At 39.0% G+C, this 21070-nt stretch overlaps 1 protein-coding gene across 2 annotated transcripts in view; it reads right to left on the reverse strand.

Moving 5' to 3' along the window:
* CFAP46 (cilia and flagella associated protein 46) overlaps nt 1-21070 on the reverse strand; it is a 131864-nt gene that overhangs the window by 109477 nt on the left and 1317 nt on the right. For both annotated transcript variants that reach the window (XM_089510221.1, XM_089510220.1), the window contains exons 2-8: nt 20271-20362; nt 18785-18909; nt 18567-18698; nt 17148-17212; nt 15381-15545; nt 6414-6537; nt 502-596 (exon numbers count right to left, since the gene is read on the reverse strand). In XM_089510221.1, coding sequence (XP_089366347.1) covers nt 502-596; nt 6414-6537; nt 15381-15545; nt 17148-17212; nt 18567-18698; nt 18785-18909; nt 20271-20319 — 755 coding nt within the window. In that variant the 5' untranslated portion in view covers nt 20320-20362. The remainder of the gene's footprint in view (nt 1-501; nt 597-6413; nt 6538-15380; nt 15546-17147; nt 17213-18566; nt 18699-18784; nt 18910-20270; nt 20363-21070) is intronic.

Raw genomic sequence — 21070 nt, forward strand, 5'->3', positions numbered from 1 at the left:
CAACTATTTCTTTCTTTCCCGGACTCTTCATGGATCAAAGGCCATGAGTTCATGACCAGCACCAACCAGTCCATGGACTACCCACTTTGAGTTGCATATGGCCTAAGACATCCCTCAAAGGCATCTGTCAAGAAGAAAAAGGTTACATTATAAGCCACAATTAAGTTTTTAGCAAGAGTGAGATGCCAAATTTCATTCGGAAGTGATAAGGAATGTCTCTGAGAAAACAGCTCTACTCTAGGTGGCCACAGCAGTGCACCACCCATCTGTGCACCTATTATCAAGTAGGAAGCACTCTGGAGCATCACCTGTGTAACAAATGAACTGCAACAGATGCTGACAAGTATATGTGATTCCAGAGACAGTGGAGGAGTAATCTTGCAAGACCTTATTTTGTACTTCTGTATGCATTAAACTGTGCTAAGAACCCTTAGTCTTCTACTCATGTCTCCCTAAATCTGAGCTCACTTTTAAACCTTGTCTACAGTAACTAATACTTACAGCTTGATCGTTTGGATTTTATAAATAATGTTCAGGATGGGAGAGCTTTCAAGTTCATCTTCTATCTGTGAAATGTCCACCAGTTTGTGACTTACCTATAAACAAGTAGAACAGCTGTCTCAGTAGTTAAACTTGTTACCACTGGCTAACAGAAATCTGAGAAAGAGTCAGATTTTTGTGAAGTCGAAGGCTTTCATGTCCGGCATCCATATTTTTTGTGGCTTTTTCGGGCTATGCGGCCATGTTCCAGAAGAGTTTCTTCCTGACGTTTCACCAGCATCTGTGACTGGCATCTCTGAAGATGCCAGCCACAGATGCTGGCAAAATGTCAGGAAGAAACTCTTCTGGAACATGGCCGCATAGCCTGAAAAAGCCACAAAAAACTATTCAGATCTTTCCTAATATTTTACTAGTTTTAAATTCATATAGGATATCAGTGCCTCACATCTTCACAGCTGTATCTGTATGTCATGTACAAATGAAGCAGATCAGTATTTAAAAAGTTCCAATTCTCAATCCTAAATAGAATCACTCCAGCACTAATACAAAAGTTTAAATATATGTACAAAACTCTAGACAAGCTTCCTAAGGCCCTATACAGACCAGACTGAAACGCTGGCCTGTGGGTGGAGTCAGGGTGCAGCGTCCTGATGATGCATGCCCTGACTCCACCCCCAGGGCATCATGATGCAGAGCCGAAAGGGCACCATATAGCTGTGCCACCATGGCTATGGCGCCCTCCAAAGGCTGCTGCCCTGATCCGGCCAGGAAAAGGGCGGCATCCCACCACTCCTTAGGAGTGGTCTGTATAGCCTCTTAGTATTGTATTCCCTTTCTTATCAAATATGCAATTACTGGAATTAAAAGTTTTGTAAACACTTGAGGTGCCGAAGCTAGTCCAAAAGCAAGAGCTGTGAACTGGCAATGCTTTTCTTTTTATTGGAATCTTAGATATTTCTTGTTGCTTGTTGTCATGGGCACATGCCGATGTGCCTCCTTCAGATCTACTGAGGCCATCCAGTCCCCTACTTCTAGGTTTTCCTTTATTATTTGCAATGTTTCAGTTTTGAATTTGTAATACCTCATGTAACCCTTGAGATATTTCAGATTCAAAATAGGATGGTAGGTTTCATTTGGTTTTGGAACTATGAAAAATGTTGAGTATATTCCTGAATAATGTTGATTCTGAGGTATATTTTCTATCCCTCTTAATAAACATAAGAATCTCTAACTAGACTGCTATTTGTTTCTCTTTCACTTTTGGTACCAGTGACTTTATGTAATGGCTCTTTGATGTCTCGTTGAAAATTATCTTTTATTCTTGATGTAGGTTTTGTAACACCCACTGAACTGTTGTTATTTCCTTCCATAAGGCCCCAAAGAGTAGCAGACAACCTCCCGCCGGTACTGTTGCTGTGTCAATACTGAGTTCTGCCTATTCTCTGATTTGATCCACCTCCTTGGAGTTGTTGTTTTCCATACATTTCTGTTTTTACATTTTGAGGTTGTGATCTTGGCCATTGTTGATATTGGCAGCTGTACCCACTGAATCTCTGTGATCCTCTTTCATCTCAATAGGAAGTGTAACCTTGAAAAAAATCTTATTTGATTTTTTTTTCTTTTGGAGTGTTGGCATAACCTGTTTCTTGTTAGTGTTTTTTACTAACACCTTCTCCAATGCTATGTCTCTAAATAACCGTTCCCCTTTAAATGGTACAAATGCTAAATTATTTCAGGACTTTTGGTCAGTATCCCAATGTCTTAACCATAAAGACCTTCTGGCTATTGTTGTTGCATTAATTCATCTATCCATAAAAGCAACTGTATCATTTCCTGCATCAGCTATGTATTCTAATACTTTCCTTACTCTGTCTAGTGGTTTTTGTAATGTACCTATATCCACTTCCTTAAGTGTTTGTAATTCTTGCATCCAGAGAATTGCTGCTTTGGCAAACAGTGAAGTAACTATGGATGCTCCAATGCCTAATGAATTCAATTCATGCCCTTTTCTTAAGGCATATTCTGCCCTATGCTCATCCACCTCTTTCAATGGGGTGTCTCCCTTGCAAACGACCATTGTTCCCAACACTAGAGCTGCAATTAGTGGTACCTTTGAGAATTCTAAATGTTTCTGAAAAGAGTATAATTTATTTAAGTGTCTTTGTAGACATCTTGTATTTAGTAGTGTATTCCGATCTGTATTTATTAGTTCCTTGAATAACTCTGGAAAAGGTATGTTTGCACCTTAAACTGATTTCTTCCTTATAACTGATGCTAATCTGTTTTGAGTGTCTGCTTCTTAATTTTCTAGTAGTTGATCTAATCCTAGTGTTTTTATTACGCTTTTTATGTAGTAAATGTTTGAAAGGTTATGCACTGAATAATTTGATTCTACATCTGTGTCACCTTCTTGTACTGAGGATTCCTGCATGTAATCCTCAACAGCATCCTAATTTTGTCACATTTCCTGACCTCCTGCACAATCAGTTTGGCACACAGAGGAACCCATTAGTAGTGGATTTTTCTTCCATGCCAAACCATGAATGGCACATTCTGCTAAGAAGGTGTGGGCAACTGTGAAAAGCTGGGGTGAGGGGCTACATTAGCCCTTAGAGGATGGAAGGTTGATGGCCCCCTTAACTGCACTTGATACCGCAGAATAATGCAATCGTTTCCCCCCATCCCTTCAAACACTCTCTAATAGACATGGGAGGATTATCACCATATTTTTAGCCACCTCCGTGCCATTTTAAAAGATTTCTGCAACTTTAACCTCCCCCAGGGGGCCTAGGTAGCCTCCAAGTGTGGTGGAAATGCCCTCCACACTCCCTAGAAGGCATTAAAGGGCATTTTAGAACCAAAAAAAAGTATTTGGACCCCTGATGTCAAGCAGCCCTGGGGGCCATAGGTAACTCACAGGCTGCACTTTGCCCACCTGTGCTCTAAAATGGGGAGTGTTATGTTAGTCTGGATTGTGATGATGGGAAATAAACATTAAAGAAGCTGTATAAATACAGAAAGCCCTCACTTATCTGATGGGTTAGGAACAGTGGAATCTGTTGGAACGTAGAACCTAGGTATTTTAAAGCTTGCAAATGCATTTTGGTTCGTAAAAAACATAAATAATGCATTATATATCACATCTGAATGCATGCAAAAGCCAAATAATACACTACAAACAAGTTATATTAATTTGATGAGGAGTTTGCTCTTTTTGTAGTCAAGAATTGATGAAACAGTGGATCCCTGGTCAAATTAATGGAACTTGTCTGTAATTTGAAAGCGTCAAAACAGTGAGTTGTCAAAAAGTGAGTTGTTGAAAGGCAGATAACACCTGTCTGCTGTGCTACACTGTCTATAAGGTTTTCTTTTCCACAATATAATTAATTCCATCTCTTTTCTACTTACTTTGCCCATCTCAAAATATAGTTTTATACCTACAATGTAATCAGTCCTTTTTCTTAGCCCTATTATTGTCAGCTTTCCTTTCCTGCAGACTGCAGGTATAGAGGAATACTCTTCTAGCATATGATTATTAAAGAATGAATGGTGGCACATTTGAGAGATACAGCTCAATAACAATTTTTAAATTAGTGCTATACTTTAAGACCACTGCTGTGCTGTTTTTCTCAAAGGTACCTTTGAAAAGCATATAATACATGATCTAGTTTGCTTTCTTCTTTCAGCTTTATTAATGTTACAGCTGTGGGAAGTCAGGTACATATTTCATCTTGAATTTCATGAAAAGTTATGCAAGGCACATTCCTCATTATTGTATGACTGATCATGCAGAAGGAACTAAGAATAAGAAACAGAACAGAATGGGAGAAATAGGAGGCAAAATTCACCAATATTACTAGGATCATGCACATATGTATATGCAATACTTCCACATATCGATGTAATACATCAACTTTAGTTATCAGACTTAGCATGCTTCCCCCCACTCCTGCTATGTCTTTACCAGCATTTAATGAGTTATACTAGCTGTGTATCTCATGTATGTAATACACAAAAGGACAAAGGACAGCACCAAACAATAAGAGAACTTTAAATAATTTTTGACTTTAAGCTCTATGATTCTACAAACCTTTGAAGAATGCTGGGTTAATCTAAATTTACTATATCCACAACTAAACTTTAAAAAACAAGAGGGCAAGTTACAGAGTCACTTTTGATGTCAGGGATAGGGCTAATTCTGCCTTAGGACAGGGTTCATGGGGCCTTGGAATTACCACTGGAAAACTGCAAAAGACCCAGGTACAACATTTAAAAACAACAAAAAACCAAAAACTGTTTCTTTCTTTCTTTGTTTAAAAAACATACCCTGGTTTTAAAATATTCAAAAATGCTGCTAGGGGGGCAACTTGAAACAGCATCATTATGCCCTGAAAAAATGATAATGAGTAATGTAACATTGCTTCTGTTTGCCTAAAATGATAGCCACAATAGTACTGTGAAGCCTTTCAGATGAGCCCAAAATGGGACAGCATTGCCCTTCAATCTCTGAAGTGTGCCCACTTTATTTTAAACTGAACCAGTTTTCCACTGAAGAACAACCTGCTGTAAAACAAATAATCCTATGGCTTTTACTTTGATTAAAAGTACAAGCATATGGCTACCTATTCAGAAATATGACTAACATCTTCCATTTTTCCCCTCCTGTATGGTTTTTACACCTTGCCAGATGAATAAGCCAGTGGAGCTGGCCCAGGAAAGCTATCACTGTTTGGTGGATTTTTGATGTTACTGGATTATTCAGAATGATGTCTCACTGAATTCTGTGACACTTTCAAGGTACTTTCAGATGAGTGGATATAGCACTGCCACCCTGGCCTCTTCATACCCTTCCCTATTTGCCAAGAATATTACCAAATTTGTCAAGTTCCCCATATACAAAATGTTCCATACCCTCTTCAAACAGTCTATTATGTCTGATTTAGCCAATATCAGTTTCCTACTTATTTTCATTTTAGCAAGTATAATAAATACAGTTTAATAGCATCATGTTGTCATACTTTGTTCAAATCCACAAGTAAAAATAACTGGGGTTTTGAGACTGCAATGATCTTTCTGCTATAATTATTACTATAATTGTATGATCTGAAAGGGAGGTACTTTCATGCTGCTAAGGGGGACAGAAATGTTATTACATTGCTTTCATTCCCTTTGTCTTCAGCCCCTGCAAGGCTAAGAAGGGGTAGGGCTTCTACCTGTATCCACCCTCCCTCATGACCTTAAATACCATCTTAAACAAAGATCTCAAATGAGATGCAGGCCAATGACTCTAACCCCTATACTTTTCTTCTTCTGTATAATTTTAAATAACTTTGCATGATGAAGAAAACAATAAGCATTGAAAACTTGCACAACATATCTTGAGCCTTTTGGTTGGCCTAAAAAAGAGATTACCATGAAATGTCATTTTGGATTTTGTTGAATTTTACTACATGGCCAAAATGGTTACCCCTAAATCTATAATGTTGAAACTTTTTTTAACATGTTAGATGATTGCATTGACAAGGATGCTTTCTATTGAGTAGTCCTGTCTTGTAAGCTGCCACCCTGTGTGTGTTTTACTCATATCTTTATAAATACCCACAAACACCCCTTAGGATAAATGGTTACCATATTTTGTCAAGAGGTGGCCTGACACTAGTGTTAGATTGTAAAGTTTTTTTGCATCTTCTACCTTGGCACAATACACTATTGAATTCCCATTGGTGAACCTCTGAGTTTACTGTTTAGCTTATAAGTCTATTGCAATTTATTTTCTACTTTACTGCCAGCACACAGCAATTTTATTATGAGAAATAAATTATATTTGCTAGGGTGGCCTCAGGTGAGATGAATGTAGAAATCTGTCAGCATCAAAATGGAAACAAGTTGTAAATTAATTATTTGAGAGTTACCATTAGAGAAAATAGTTGTTTATATTTCCCTGGAACATTTTCTTTAATGAATGCTGCTGCAGTAGATGAAAAATCTACAGCTTCTTCAAGCCTGGAAGCATCCATGAAGCATTCAAGCAATTCTCTGTAAGGCAAACAAAATAATATGCATAACACAATTTTGCAAGGTGTTCATAAATGACAAATATTACTGTATCATTACATCTAATTGGAAAGCTACAGAAAGGCATTATTTTATAAAAGACTAGTATTAATCATATGTACAAAAATATTGGGTTGTTTTTTGTTTTTGTTTTTTGCTTTATCTATTGCATCCCAGGCCCATTTTGAACTATCACCATATTAAAGGAATCTTAAGTGTATGATAAGAATAAGAATAAGAAATTTAACTGCATATATTTACATGTTTGTTTGTTTTTTAAAAAAACAATGGCTGGAATCTAGTTATTGGCATACATATACACAAAGTGTTAAGAATATGCTAACATGTTAACAACCATAAAAAACAGCTTTTGGGGGTATGTCCGTAGCAAAAGAAAGAAGAAGGAAATGGTAGGGCCACTGCATGAAGACAGCAAAATGCTAACAGGGGACAGAGAAAAGGTAAAACTACTCAACACCTACTTTGCCTCAGTCTTCTCACAAAAGGAAAAGGTGCTAAACCTGAGGAACATACAGCAGATCACAGAGCCACTGGCAATAATCTTTGAAAATTCCTGGAGAACAGAAGTCCCAGTGGACTGGAGAAGAACAAATGTTATCCCCATCTTCAAAAGGGGCAAAAAAAGAGAACCCAAACAATTACTGCCCAGTTAGCCTGATATCAATACCAGGAAAGATTCTAGATTAGATCATTAAACAGAGTCTGTGAACATTTGAAAGTGAATACCATAATCACAAAAAGTCAACATGGGTTTCTCCAAAATAAGTCATGCCAGACTAATCTGATCTCTTTTCTTTATTAAATTACCAGATTGATAGGTGAAGGTAATGCTGTGGATATAGTATATCTTGATTTCAGTAAGGGCTTTGACAAGGTCCCCCTTGGAAACAAGCTAGTAAAATGTGGGCTAGACAATGCAACTGTTAGGTGGATTTGTAACTGGTTACGATCTGGCTATGGTGACCCATGCCTTGCTCACATCGCATTTGGACTCCTCTACATGAGGCTGCTTTTGGAAATTGTTTGGAAACTCCAGTGGGTGTTGCCACAGCTAGAGTGCTGACTGGGGCCAGTTACAGGGAGCATATAACTTCCTTGTTGAAACAACTTCACTGGTTACTGATTCATTTCTGGGCGCAATTCAAAGTGCTGGCCATGTCCTATAAAGCCCTATACAGCTGAGGTCCAGACTATTTGAGAGACTGTGGGGCTGTAGAGACCGGCACTTTGTTCCGACCTGTTGCTCCTTCTGGAGGCCGCGGTGTCTGGTTGCCACAGCCTCTATCCAGGGCAGAAAAGGATGGCATTGAGCAGCTCATATGTACAGCCCCTGTATCTCCCCATATGAACCAGCCAGAGCCCTAAGATCTTCAGGAGAAGGCTTTCTCCTGAAGATCCCACCACCATCTGAGGCTCGCTTGGTGAGTACACATGTGAGAGCCTACTCGGTGGCTGCTCCCACCCTTTGGAACGCCCTTCCATGACAGACTAGGCTGGACCCCTCCCTGCCAGCCTTTCACTGGCAAGTAAAAACATTTTTATGTAGGCAAGCATTTGGTATATAATTCATAGCAGGGTGGTTTTTACAGAGCAGGTGGGTTTTAGTTATGTTTTTAACTTTTGTATATTTTATGTGGTTTTATATTGTTTATAGATTTTAAATATTTTGTCTGTGAGCCACCTTGGGTCCCTCCGGGGAGAAAGACAGCATAGAAATGAAATAAATAAAAATAAATAAACTAGTTGATCAACCAAACTCAAGGGGTGCTCAGCAATAGCTCCTCTTCATCCTGGAGAAAAGTGACCAGTGGCGTGCCATAGGGTTCTGTTCTGGGCCCAGTGCTATTCAACATCGATCTCAAAGACTTGTATGAAAGAATAGAGGGCTTGCTTATTAAATTTGCAGATGATACAAAATTAGGAGGAGTAGCTAATACTCCAGAAGAGAGGATCAAAATTCAAAATGACCTCAATAGATGAGAAAGCCCTGGTGGTGCAGCGGTTAAATAACTGTACTTGAGTTCAGTACTAGCCAGGGGCTCAGAGTTGACTCAGTCTGGCATCATTCTGAGGCTGCTAAAATGAGTACTCAGCTTGTTGGGGGCAATTAGCTTACACACTGTAAACCGCTTAGGGAGTGCTTAAGTGCGCTGATAAGTGATATAGAAATGTACTTGCTATTGCTATTAGTAAGGTGGGCAAAAACTAACAGAATGAATTTCCACAGGGAGAAACGTAAGGTACTATACTTAGATCATAAAACTAGCTATGATGCTTTTCCACATAAATCCACTGTCTTTAAAAAAAACAAATACAGATAAATCAGTGTTTGAAATATCTGATGTTATTTGTCATCAAGTTAACTTCAGCTTCTGGCAATCCTATGAACGAGACAACTCCAAGAACCAGTCTTTAACTGCCCTTCTCAATAAAGGACTTCACTATATCACTTTGGGGGAAATTGTGTGCATATGAACAATTTATCAGACCATTCTTCAAGCCATCCCCTGGTCTGTAAATTTTAAGTCAATTGTATGACAACTATATAACTGGAGTCCTCCCAACTGAATACCTTTCTCAACAAGACCCCCCTTCCTTGATTGCTCATTTTTATTTTTCAAAAATAAAATGTGCAAATGTTGACTTTGGATGGTCTTGAGGGAAAAACGCTGTCCTACCCTCTTCCTTTCCTTTTCCCATAATGCTTCTGGGCCCAACAAATGGAGAAGCAAGAGGCTGGGGGTTTACTTTTTAGTATGCCTCAGGCATCCATATGAAATTACATTTGAAAGAAGGCAAAAGGAACCCCACTGATGCCTGGTAAGCTTGGAGGGCTGGGGCAGATGGGAAGGTGGGTGGGGAAAGTAGTGATGAATGACTGAAGGAAGTTTTGCTTGTTGTCATGGTATGTTTTTCCTCCATGGAGGAACATGATGTTGTATATGTGTTTCTTTCCTAATTCATGTGCATGTATATTTTCCATGTTTTTCTTAGCATCATCAATATTGCTGAAATGTGTGGTTCTGCATTTGAGGCCCAAATTCACCCTCTGCAGTGTACAAAGTTTCTTGGACAACTTACTTGTCCATTATAAAAATACAACCCTTTTGTGATGGTGGCCAAAGCTTGTAGATCTCCAAATGTGCCCACTAGATGCAGAAAGCTGACGACACTTAACCATTACTGCATGATTTTTGTCCCCAAAGCCTTGCTAGATTTGCACCTAGTTATGTAATTGTTCTGAAGACAAGAACAAAATCATGAAAGCTTCAAACACTTTTCTTCAACAAGTTTGCAGGCAAACCATAGTGTCTACAGATAATATCAATTGGAGCAGGGTGATTCAGCAAGGAAGCAAACAAATAATTCTGGTGCACTTGTTTTTTAATCTCAGGTTCCCTCAATACTTCACCTTGCTTCTTGAATCTAAGACTTGATGGTGTTTCAGAATAATACTATATAAATAATCAATTGTAAAATCTAACCACTGTTCAATCAATGTTGAAATGAAAGCTGAATGAAGACTGCATTAAGTCTAGAAAATATGAACCAGCATTTGATTGGCTGGAACTTTTTGGCCATTTTCATTTCTATTATTCTTTAGTTCCCCAGAGGAATTGTTTTTAGTCTGTGAAGAGCCATCACTAACATCACAGAAGAAAAGATCATCATCTTGATTTCCCCAACAATACCATGCCCTGCAGTAGATTCATTTGAAAGATTTAGTAATCAGATTGGCAGTAAAAGACCAACATGTTCGATTTGTTTAGCTAAATGAAAACTGACATGGACCAAGTATCCAGTAGAGCAGGTGCGTTTAGAGAAAAAGCAAGCAAGACTACTATAGCACATGGGAGAAAAGAAAAACAGATTTTCAAAAATCAATTTTCCATTTGAATATATATAATGTGTTACAGTCACCTGCAATAAAACCAAAATCAGTAAGATCTGCTGACATAGGTCCAAAACTGCAGAAATAATCCAGTTTGAAACCATTTTAACTGTCCTGGCTCAGAATTATTGGGCCCGTAAAGACAGGCCAAAATAAAGCTGCTTTGGGTCACTTTGGAGGTATGCTGTTTAAATGATGCATGTGTCCTAAGAGGCCAGAAGCCACACCAAAGCCACGCTCCAGTACTAAGGACTAGACCACAGCTTTGACACAGCTTCTGGCCTCTTAGTACGCATGCATCATTTAAACAGCATACCTCCAAAGCAACTCGAAGCAGCTTTATTTTGGCCTGTCTGTGTGGGCCCATAGTTTGTGGCACCAGAGATCGCTTGCAGAGAAGGCTAATGTTCCACAAAACTACAGATCCCAGAATCCCCTAGCACTGATCCAGGGCAGTTAAAGCAGTCAAACTGGATTATTTCTCCAGTATGTTTTGGATCATTGAGACAAAGTGGCGAAACAGACAGGCAGGAAAAAGTGGCTTGAATCTACTTTTTCCAAAGCCACATTGAAACCCCACCAACCATACTGCCTGCTTCCAAGTCTGCTGGAATGCGCATGTCTTAACCGCATGGCATGGCTTTAAGCTGCGCTACTGGCTACCTTTTTTTGTATTGTTCCCCCCACCATCCCTCTAATTGATGTTATCTTTGCAGGAGCGAATCGCCAGTAACCACGATGCCATTTGATGGATGTCCCTGTGAACCTGCACACATTTGCATGTGCAGCGCTTCACTAGGACAGTAGAGGTGTGCCCATGCAGATGCCAGTAAGGTACAATCATGCCCCCCCTTCCCCCCTTTGACTTTCTCTTTTGTGTATGTTGTATTCATCTCTGTGAGAAATGTCATGGTTTCTCTTTTGGACATTGCCACCCCCACTGCTTGAGTATGGCAACTCTGTCCCTTTTAAATGCACTCCTGTAACTGGGTGTTTACATGCACAATTAGGGTTAGGGTTTGGAAAGAACGCCCTTTTAGAGCCGCCCTGGCGTCGGTGCATTTATACATATATGTGAAGGTTTGCACTTTCCAGAAGCGGCTTTTCTCCCTGTAGTATGGCTTTGGTATGCTTTCCAGCTGGCTTCAAGGCGTGGGCCGTCTAAATGTCCAGCCTCGAAGCCAGCTGGCAACTTGCTTATTTTGACTGTCTGTTTTGCCTCAAAGACAGAGAGGAAGCAATGCTGTCACTTAGTCTAAGGCTGACTAATTATCATCAATAATCAAAAAGAGCTTCAGCCAATTTTATTGCTAGTTCTTAGGCAGATAAAATGGAATTGCATAAATATAGCCTAATATAATAAATATTCTTAACATTCATAATTATGAATTTTACATTTAGATCTGCATGAATAGCTAAGCTATTAAAAACAAAATAATTTCCCCTACACACCACCTGTATCTCCTGCTCACATTATGGCCATAATCCAGAAAACTACTCAACAATCAATGTGCCCATTGGAACTTTCTTGGGTTTTTTTTCTCCTTATAAGCTCCTGCATAGAATCATGGAGAGGAAGAGAACTACAAGTGATTTTGGATGTAAATGAAGTCCAGGAAGCTGCTGTTCATATAAAGAAAATATCTTGATTCCCACAAGGAATCTGTAAAATATGCCTAAAGAAATTCTCTGGATCATGGTTTAAATCAGATAGAAATTTGCTTGCTGTGTTTGGATTGATCATGCATCAGTCACCACATTCAGTTTTGATGGAATGCAAGGATAAACCCATTTGTAGTGGATTGCTCCACCTGCCATCGCAAGAAAGAAAAGTGCTCTGCTTTTCTCTATGTTTCTTTTCACCTGAAATGGCCTGTCATAGAAGATATTAAATGTGAATCTATTTGTTATCACACCTGGGGCTAAGTCTAGATGAATAGCCAGCTTGTCTGAGACATCAAGACAGGCAGTCTTAAAACTAAAAAGTCCTGCCATTACTGACACATGCACATTACTGACAAAGGTATTTTCTCTGTAATGGATGCAATGACAAAAAAAATCACAGTTGTGATGTGTAACCATTGTGTCTAACCTTCTTGTGCAATTGTGAAATGTGGTGTTGTACAGTGCGCCTGGATCATATGCAGGTGCACCATATGCAGGTTCCAGCTTACACTGAAGCCGCACAACAATTAAAGAAATAGTGTGTGCACTGGGGTGCGAGCATACGTGGATTTCCCCTTATGCAGTAGGATCTGGAACAGATCCCCCACGTAAGGGAAGTGCCCACTGTACACAGGAAATGGGGGGAAAAATAAATCACTGGAAACAGATAATATCCCAGTTGAACTGCTACAGTGCCTACAGAGAGATGCAACTTTAGTGCTAACTGAAACATGCCAACAAATATGGAAAACAAAGTGGTGGCCAATAGACTGGAAATGTTAGATATACGTACCAATCCACAAGAAAGGAGATACAAAAGACTGCATCAACTATAGGACAATGGCACTAATCTCACATACAAGCAAATAATGCTCGGAATTCTGCAGCATAGACTCTAACCATACATGGAGAGAGAAATTCCTGAGGTGCAAGCAGGATTCAGAAAAGGAAGGGGCACTAGGGACCACATTGCAAACATGCAATGGCTAATGGAGGGCAACCAAAGAATTTCAAAAAAGAATCAGCATGTTTCATAGACTACAGAAAATATTTGATTGTATTGATCTAAAAAAAAACTATGGAATGCACTCAAAGACATGGGTGTGCCATTACATCTGATAGTCCTGATGAGGAATCTGTACCAAGGACAGGAGGCCACCGTCAGAACAGACAGAGTGGTTCCCCATAAGAAAAGGGATCAGGCAAGACTGCATCCTATCACCTTACTTGTTTAACTTACATGCTGAAAACATAATAAGAAAAGCAGAATTAGAATCAGAAAAAGGAGGAGTGAAGATAGGAGAAAGCAACATTAACAACCTAAGAAATGTGGAAAACATCATAATATTAGCAGAAGACATTCAGGAATTGGAACAGTTAATAAGAAAGGCCAGAGATGAAAGTGCAAAGGCAGGTCTGATGCTGAACATAAAGAAAACAAAAATAATGATCACAGAATATATGAATTCAATCTAGACAACAAGGAAATTGAAATAGAGCGCACCCACACCATATGTGGATTGGATGTCATGTGGATGGTGAGCCCCTGTTAAATGAATGGCGTATGCGCAGGAATGTACTGTCAGGGATGATGGGAGTTGTTGCTCTTCACCTCTGGCTCGAACTCACCACCTTGTTACACACCGGCGCTGACCAGTTTTGGCTAGTGGTTAAAGCTTTGCTCTAAAGCAGCAGAGTTACAGAGAATAGGCTGAAGACCCTGACAAACTCTCCAAGCCTTCTCACTCTTGGTTCCACAGAAGTCTTCCCACTTCTTCAGGATCCAGCTGGCTCTTGTATCTTCACTCAAGACACCAGACAACTCAGTAGTCTTATATAAAAGATCTCCTTTATTCTACTATATATAGCTCCAAAACTATCCAATACAACTCCTCACTACTATCCACTACTACCCACAAAATACATTAGGAATCATAGCCATTATTATAGTCCTTGGATCATACCACCCACTCTTGTCAGTTTCCACCCAGTGGGCGTGTACATCCACTTTCATTGGTTCTCTTGTTTCTACCCAGAATTAATGATTTCATCATCTCAGCCTTGACCACTTAACAATTTTCAGGTGTGTTCAATTATTCACTTTGCATTTCTGTCCTTGGCATTCAGGACTTGCTAATTCCATTACCTTCTACACCTGTGTGACTCTTAATTTGCTTCTGCTGAGTCATCCTGACTCTCACATACAAGTTTTATTTCATTCACTGTATGTCCCATGTTGCTTTTTCCTTAACATGTACTGCCATTGAAAACAACAGGACATGAGGCCCCACAGTATTTCTTTTCCACGGAGGGGTCCAGAATGGATCCCTTGCGTAAATCGAGGATCCACTGTAGTTAAAGAATTCCTATATCTAGGATCAAACAGAAAGAAAATCAACTCATTTGAAATGTGGTGCTGGAGAAGTTTACTTAGGATACCATGGACAGGATACCAAGAAAACAAACAAATGGGTTCTTGAATAGATCAGGCCAGGGCTCTCCTTGGAAGCTAAGATGATCAACTTAGACTATCATACTTTGACCAGATAATGAGAAGGCACAGATCACTAGAAAAAACAATAATGCTAGGAAAGATAGAGGGTAGACAAAAGAGAGGAAGACCACAAACGAAATGGATAGACTCAATCAGGGGGTTATGGGCAGGAGCCTGCAGGATCTGGACAAGGCAGTGGAGGATAGAGATTCTTGGAGACGTCTCATCCACAAAGTCGCCATGAGTTGGAACCGACTCGACGGCAGCTAACAACAACATAGGCTGCTCAGGTACCATGTACTATGATCTGTAATTCTTACCAGTGATTCACAACTCATGATTATTGCACTGCTGTAGTCCTATGACTGCCGTAAATACGTTATATGTACAGTAATGGTGTATAATGTTTTTTGTATAAAATGCTAAAGTAGGTTGGAATCCAAATACCTTTTGTACATTGTTGATCCCACTGACTTATCTATAACTATTTATTGTTACTGGAATGGGGAAACTCTCAAAGACATGAGAGTTTTTAAACTTGCAGACATTGCCATGCTTAAGAATTTCCATCAGATAATGTTAGTTGTGTAACATTCTTAGGGCATATTTGCATCATACATCAGATAGGTAATGTCAACTTTTCTATTGACTAAGGAAAAAGAACACATAAAATGCATAATCAATAGAAGAAAACATGACAAGCGGATGCCTCAGACTGACCCTTCCCTTTCCCACAACATCTACTTAACGCACATCATGAGTTCTGCTGTCCAGTCTTTATCTTCCTCAGCTGGATGCTTCAGTGCAAGCACAATTTGTCTGAGGCTTGGGATAAGAAAGTGGCGGAACCCAGGTTTTAAAAATGGCCTTATATTTCTCCAATAGATAACAGAAGCATTATATATCAAAAAATAGTATCTGAAAGAAAAAGAGAACACTGATATATCAGTATCTATAAATAGAAGCATACAAAACACCAGTCCAGAATGTTATCCTATCAAGACTTTCCCCATTAACTTGGTATACAGATTTGTGAGTTACCAGCTTGACGTAAAGGAACCAAAAGTATATAGGGAAGATAGTCTGTGGCCCAGGAGAACCTGAAAGGAACAACAGAACCTATGTCCATCAGGCCCATATTACAGCTTGTGTTTTCTATACTGTACATATATTTGTTTCCTGGATTATAAAAATAGAGACAAAGATCCAAAATACACTGCAGAAATAATCCAGTTTGAAACCGCTTTAAATGCCCTGGCTCAGTGCTAGGAAATTCTGGGAACTGTATTTTTGTGAGATATTCGGCCTCCTCTGTCAGAGACCTCTGGTGCCACAATAAACTTCCTAGCACTGCAACAGTGCACGTAAAGGAGTCCCAAAATGGATTATTTTTGCAATGTGTTTTGGACCAAAATCATTCCAAGGCTTGTGGAGCTGTACAGATACAAGTTTAGCATTAGTATCAATGTACTGTAATATAAAACTCCCTCACATTTTTGATGATTTACTATTGACTGAATTGGTTTGTCCATAATCCTGTTTTGCCAGCTCCATACACCACTTATGTGTGATCTAAAAATCAAATAATGGCTTATTTATTTATTTATTTATTTAAAGTAGTGTATTTACATCTTATTTTTCTACTGACAGAGCTCTAAGGCAGCTAGGAATAAGCATTATAACAAAATAAATGAAGGATAAAGATATTTTAAGAGTAGTGGTAACTCATGAAGGCTCTGGGTTGGGATCAGTTATGGAAAATATTAACTCTCCAGGCATTACATGTTGTTGGTTTACTACTGGTGGTTTGCTGTATTTTCTGTATTTTTTAAACATTTTCACATGACAGAAGTCCTGCCTCTTACCACACATTTGTATCCAAAAGCATGGGCCACCATTGAAACAAAGAGTAACAAACATATTGTGGTATGATGTTCTGATAGAATGATCATATTTTTAATGCATTAAGTGCTCTTGGTTGCTTTGCTATGTACAGTCATCCCTCCATATTTGCGGCTTTGATATTTGCAGATTTGATTATTCACGGATTTCATTAATATGTTCTCTCTAGGACTATCTAGGTCCTCCAGTGCAACTCTGTGGTCAACTTTAACTAAAAGTTGCACTGAAAGACCATTTGTAGCTACTCCAGTGCCATTCTATGGTCAGTGTATGTTGGACATTGATCACAGAGTTGCACTGGAGGACCTAGAGATTCCTAGAGAAGTGTCCTCTCAGGTAAAAACAATGTTTTTGTTATTTGCGGTTTTTCCATATTCACAGGAATCTTGTTCCCCTAGCCCTAGCGAATATGGAGGGACAACTGTACAAGAATAGAAGATATCTTGATATCCAACTCTGCTCAATGTATTAAAAATCTAATAAAATTATTATTCATTTCTCTGCTATGATTTTTTTATTTATCTAGCTAAGCACAATTTCAGAATTATATCAGAATCCAATGATGAAGATGATTCTTAAGAGAATGGTGAGAAGACAAATGAGTTATAAAAGCCTTACCTTGTATCACCCTCTGCAAAGTTTATTGCTTTCAGCAAGTGTATGATGAATTTTTCAAATTCTTCCTAAAATGTAATGAAAATATTTGACTTTGGAAGGAGGCAAAGACCTAATTTTATTCAAAGAGGCAGGGAAGGAAAAATCTGATCTATGCCCATATATAGCATCCAATGCCATTCTGAGACTCCCCCACAGAGCTCCACAGCACATACCCCCATGTGAATTTTTTTCTAGATACATTTTCCCTCAAAATGCCCCTTGAGAGACATGGGAGGCAATTTTGCCATTCTTTTGTTCCCCACAATTCTTTAGTCTCAAGAGAGGTCTTTATTTAAAACAGGTGGTGAACAAGAAATCACTTGTTCAGTTTCTCTTTAAAAGGTCCTAAAAGATCCAAGGACCCTTCAAAACTGTGGAGTTGAAGAATTAGGGGGATTTGGAGACAAAAAATGGCAGGGGGCTTATGGCCCTCCATGTTCCCCTCTGGAGACAAATGAAGCCCCCTCACAACTCTTGACAAATGCCCATATATCAGGATCTATAAACTCCACCCTTCTAGTTGTTTTTTTTTTACACTATCTATCTTTAACTTAACACATCTATCTTTAACTTAACATGTCTCTTAGATTTCTAATATCACTACCAAAAGAGATTTGCATATTCAGCCATAACCCCATGCTCCATAGATTTTTACTGCAGATGTAGGAAGAGCAATGGGCACATACAGCATGTGTGTATCCCAAATAATTTTCCTTCTCATTTGAATGGGAGGGAGATGATTTGTATACATCTTCTTTGATACAGCAAGAAGAGATCCACATATGTACTCTGACTGTGCTCTGACTGACATAGATACTGAGTAGAAAAGCAATCCTATTCAATAATATGCTAACTTTCAAATATGGAGCTCCTATGGTAGAAAATCCCCCCCCCCCCCCCCGCAGAGCAGGGAAGTATTGCAGAAAACCAAATCCTTTCTCTTCATACTAATTTTAATGACTTATGAAACTTGTTCTTATCGCAAGATAATTGAAACTTCAATCATACACAAATGAATTTGGGATTAAGGTGCACTGAAATAAATGGAGTCTACATGTTCTGAGTGCACATCTATAAGACTGCATTGTTGAGGCAGTATAGAGTAGGTTATTCTCATACCATTCAACTCCCAGCACAGTTTTTGTACCCAATGCAAAACTGTTAGGAGGGCTTCCAGAGAAGATTCTGGAGGGCACAGGTGCCTCCAGTAGGGGAGGAGGAGACAAGAAACACTCTTTTTATGTACTTCCTTAAGTTAACTTAACTTACTGTCCAGAGAACAGTGTGTGCTATATCACACAATTTTACATTTTATTTACCATCGGCCCAAAAGATATGGCTTTTAAATCAACAATGTTAAAACCCAGAGGACATGCTCACCAAATTATCAGTAGACACAGGTGTATGTAATTGGCTCTGGCACAAGTACGCTCTGCCCAAAAACTGGTTCACAGGAAGTTTTTCTTTAAAATACATTTGTAGACAGTCCTTGCTCATTTCTGGAAAACCCATCTAAAATTAAACATATTTCAGGTTTTTATTAAGATGATAAAAGCCTAGCTAAAAAATTGCTATCACCAATAAAACATAATTGTTACCTTATGAGCCTGCTCTGCACACAACACGTACAAGTCGGAAGAGAAATGTTCTGAGGAATCAAGGGCTGATTTTCCTTCATTGGCTGATTTGATCAACTTGTAGGCACCCTTCAAAGAGTCGATATCTTTAAAAGAACATTTAAATTAAGTGGAAAATAACATTTTGTATTCAACTATATGAACACATGAAAATAATCATTTATATTGCTTTTTAATATGTAAATTGGGGTGGACAGCCTCTATGAGTCTGGGGCCAATTTCTTGCTGAGACCTGTTGTGGGCTGAATACACACACACACATGAAACACCACACCAATACCAAAAAGGTGGAAATTGAAACCAGCAGTCACTTTCAGATTTAAAAAAGGTTTTAATTACACTTTTAGAAAAACAAAGAGGAGGGATGTACCTTGTTTTATGAGAAAGTCACACTTTCTGGAATTCAGTTATTGTTTAGAACTTTTAAGAGAGGAGTTCATGAGGCCATGAAAATGGATGGTGGTCCACATGCAGTTTACAGGAGGCATGTTGCCTACCCCTGAAGTAAATGATCAGACATATGCCAGGTTGAGAAGTAAATTGCAAGTAATCAGTATTAGCCATTTTGGCTGTAATCTGTACTGTAATTTAAAGAGACTGTTATGCTGTACAAATCTATGCACTGGATCAGAGTCAGCTGTCTGTTTTTATCTAATGAGACCAAATGGAGACCAGGGGAAGCTTTGGGACCCAACTCATCAACTTCTTTTGTTACTGAAGGAAAACTGTCTTCCCTAGTAACTGCAGGAGAAGTTAGAAGGCCATGCTGGTGAATCAAGGATCCAACTTTACTGAAAGAGATGCATTTCTGTCCCACATTGTGATAGATCATAACCTGAACAGAATGGGACCCAGTGCTCAGCACTCATACATTCCAATATAGCAGGCGCCAGGTTACTTTACATTACATATGTGTTGGGGTTACTTTCACCCGAATAGCATTCCTAATTATATGTTTACATTATCTTCCTAGTCTAGGCATCAAAACTGGCCATCTCCAGAGTCCTTCCATACTACAGTACATGCTGAGGGAAAGAAAGCCTTTCACCTTTACATGCAAGGGAGGAAGAGACATGTTGTGTCACTTCAGTTTCTTTTTCTGGAAAAAAGTCCCTGAAACCAAGGCACACAATTCCAAAGTGATGCATGCATAGTTTTTGGTGGGTTTTTCAGGCTATGTATATGATACATGCATTTTTCTAAGTTAGCCCAGGCACAGTAATATTCCTGCATATTTCCATAAGTTCAAAACCAAGCAACAAACTTCACTCCCATCCCCCAGACAATCACAGTTTGGTCTATTTTGTATGGAATTTGGTACAAAACACATTTTAAAGGTTTTAGGGCTATCATATATTTAATATATCATTCAAATATTAAATGAAATAATGAACATCAACCTGGGCAAATCCAGGTAAGTTTCCTAGTAGTTTATATTGTCATTTACCTTGGTATCTCTCAGCATCTGACAACTGCTGTCTGATGAGTATCTCCATGTCTTCTCACTTACAAAATTATACTGCAGAACTTTGGCATCTCCTAGCAAGAAAATAACGAATGGCAAATGTAAAAGCTGACTGTTACTATTCTAAACTATATTAGAACTAATTAACCCTGACTCTTAAAAACTTTCCATTTTGGTTTCGTGTTCCATAATACTTCAGCATTCAGTCATGACAAGGATTTTGCAGACTTTCAGCCCAAACCTGAGCTCACTGCTGAGACTGTGTGTACAGCAACTGTTTTGTTGATACAGCATGGCAGCATCCATAAAAGCTATTTACATTTTTAGAACGTTAAAATAATATAAAGTGTAAGTGGGTTTTTTCCCTCCTGCAAAGTCACTGGAATAGGATAGCGGTTTCTTTGATGGATTTTTTCTGTGTGGATTCTGTTTATTCCATGACTTTTTGATAAGAAGAGTTGTTGTTGTTATTGTGTGGTTTCAAGTTGTTTCTGACTTATAGCAACCCTATGGTAAACGTTTTCGGAGGCTGAGAGTATGTGATTTGCCCAATGTCACTCAGTGGGTGGGTTTCCATGGACAAGGGGGGAATTGAACCCTGATCTCCAGAGTTGTAGAGTCCATCTTGTTGTTAGCTGCCACTGAGTCTTGCCTTGGCGGACTCCTTTTCCTATTGGGAACCATTTTGTTTCTCCATACTCAGTTCTGACAGCAGCCTTTTGTCCTGCACACAGGTTACGTATCAGGACAGCCAAATGTAGTGGTAATCCCATTTTCTTTGA

The sequence above is a fragment of the Sceloporus occidentalis genome, unplaced genomic scaffold (genome assembly GCF_023333645.1).
Source record: "Sceloporus occidentalis isolate IW3139 unplaced genomic scaffold, rSceOcc1.0.p SCAF_2, whole genome shotgun sequence".
NCBI classification, from domain to species: domain Eukaryota; kingdom Metazoa; phylum Chordata; class Lepidosauria; order Squamata; family Phrynosomatidae; genus Sceloporus; species Sceloporus occidentalis.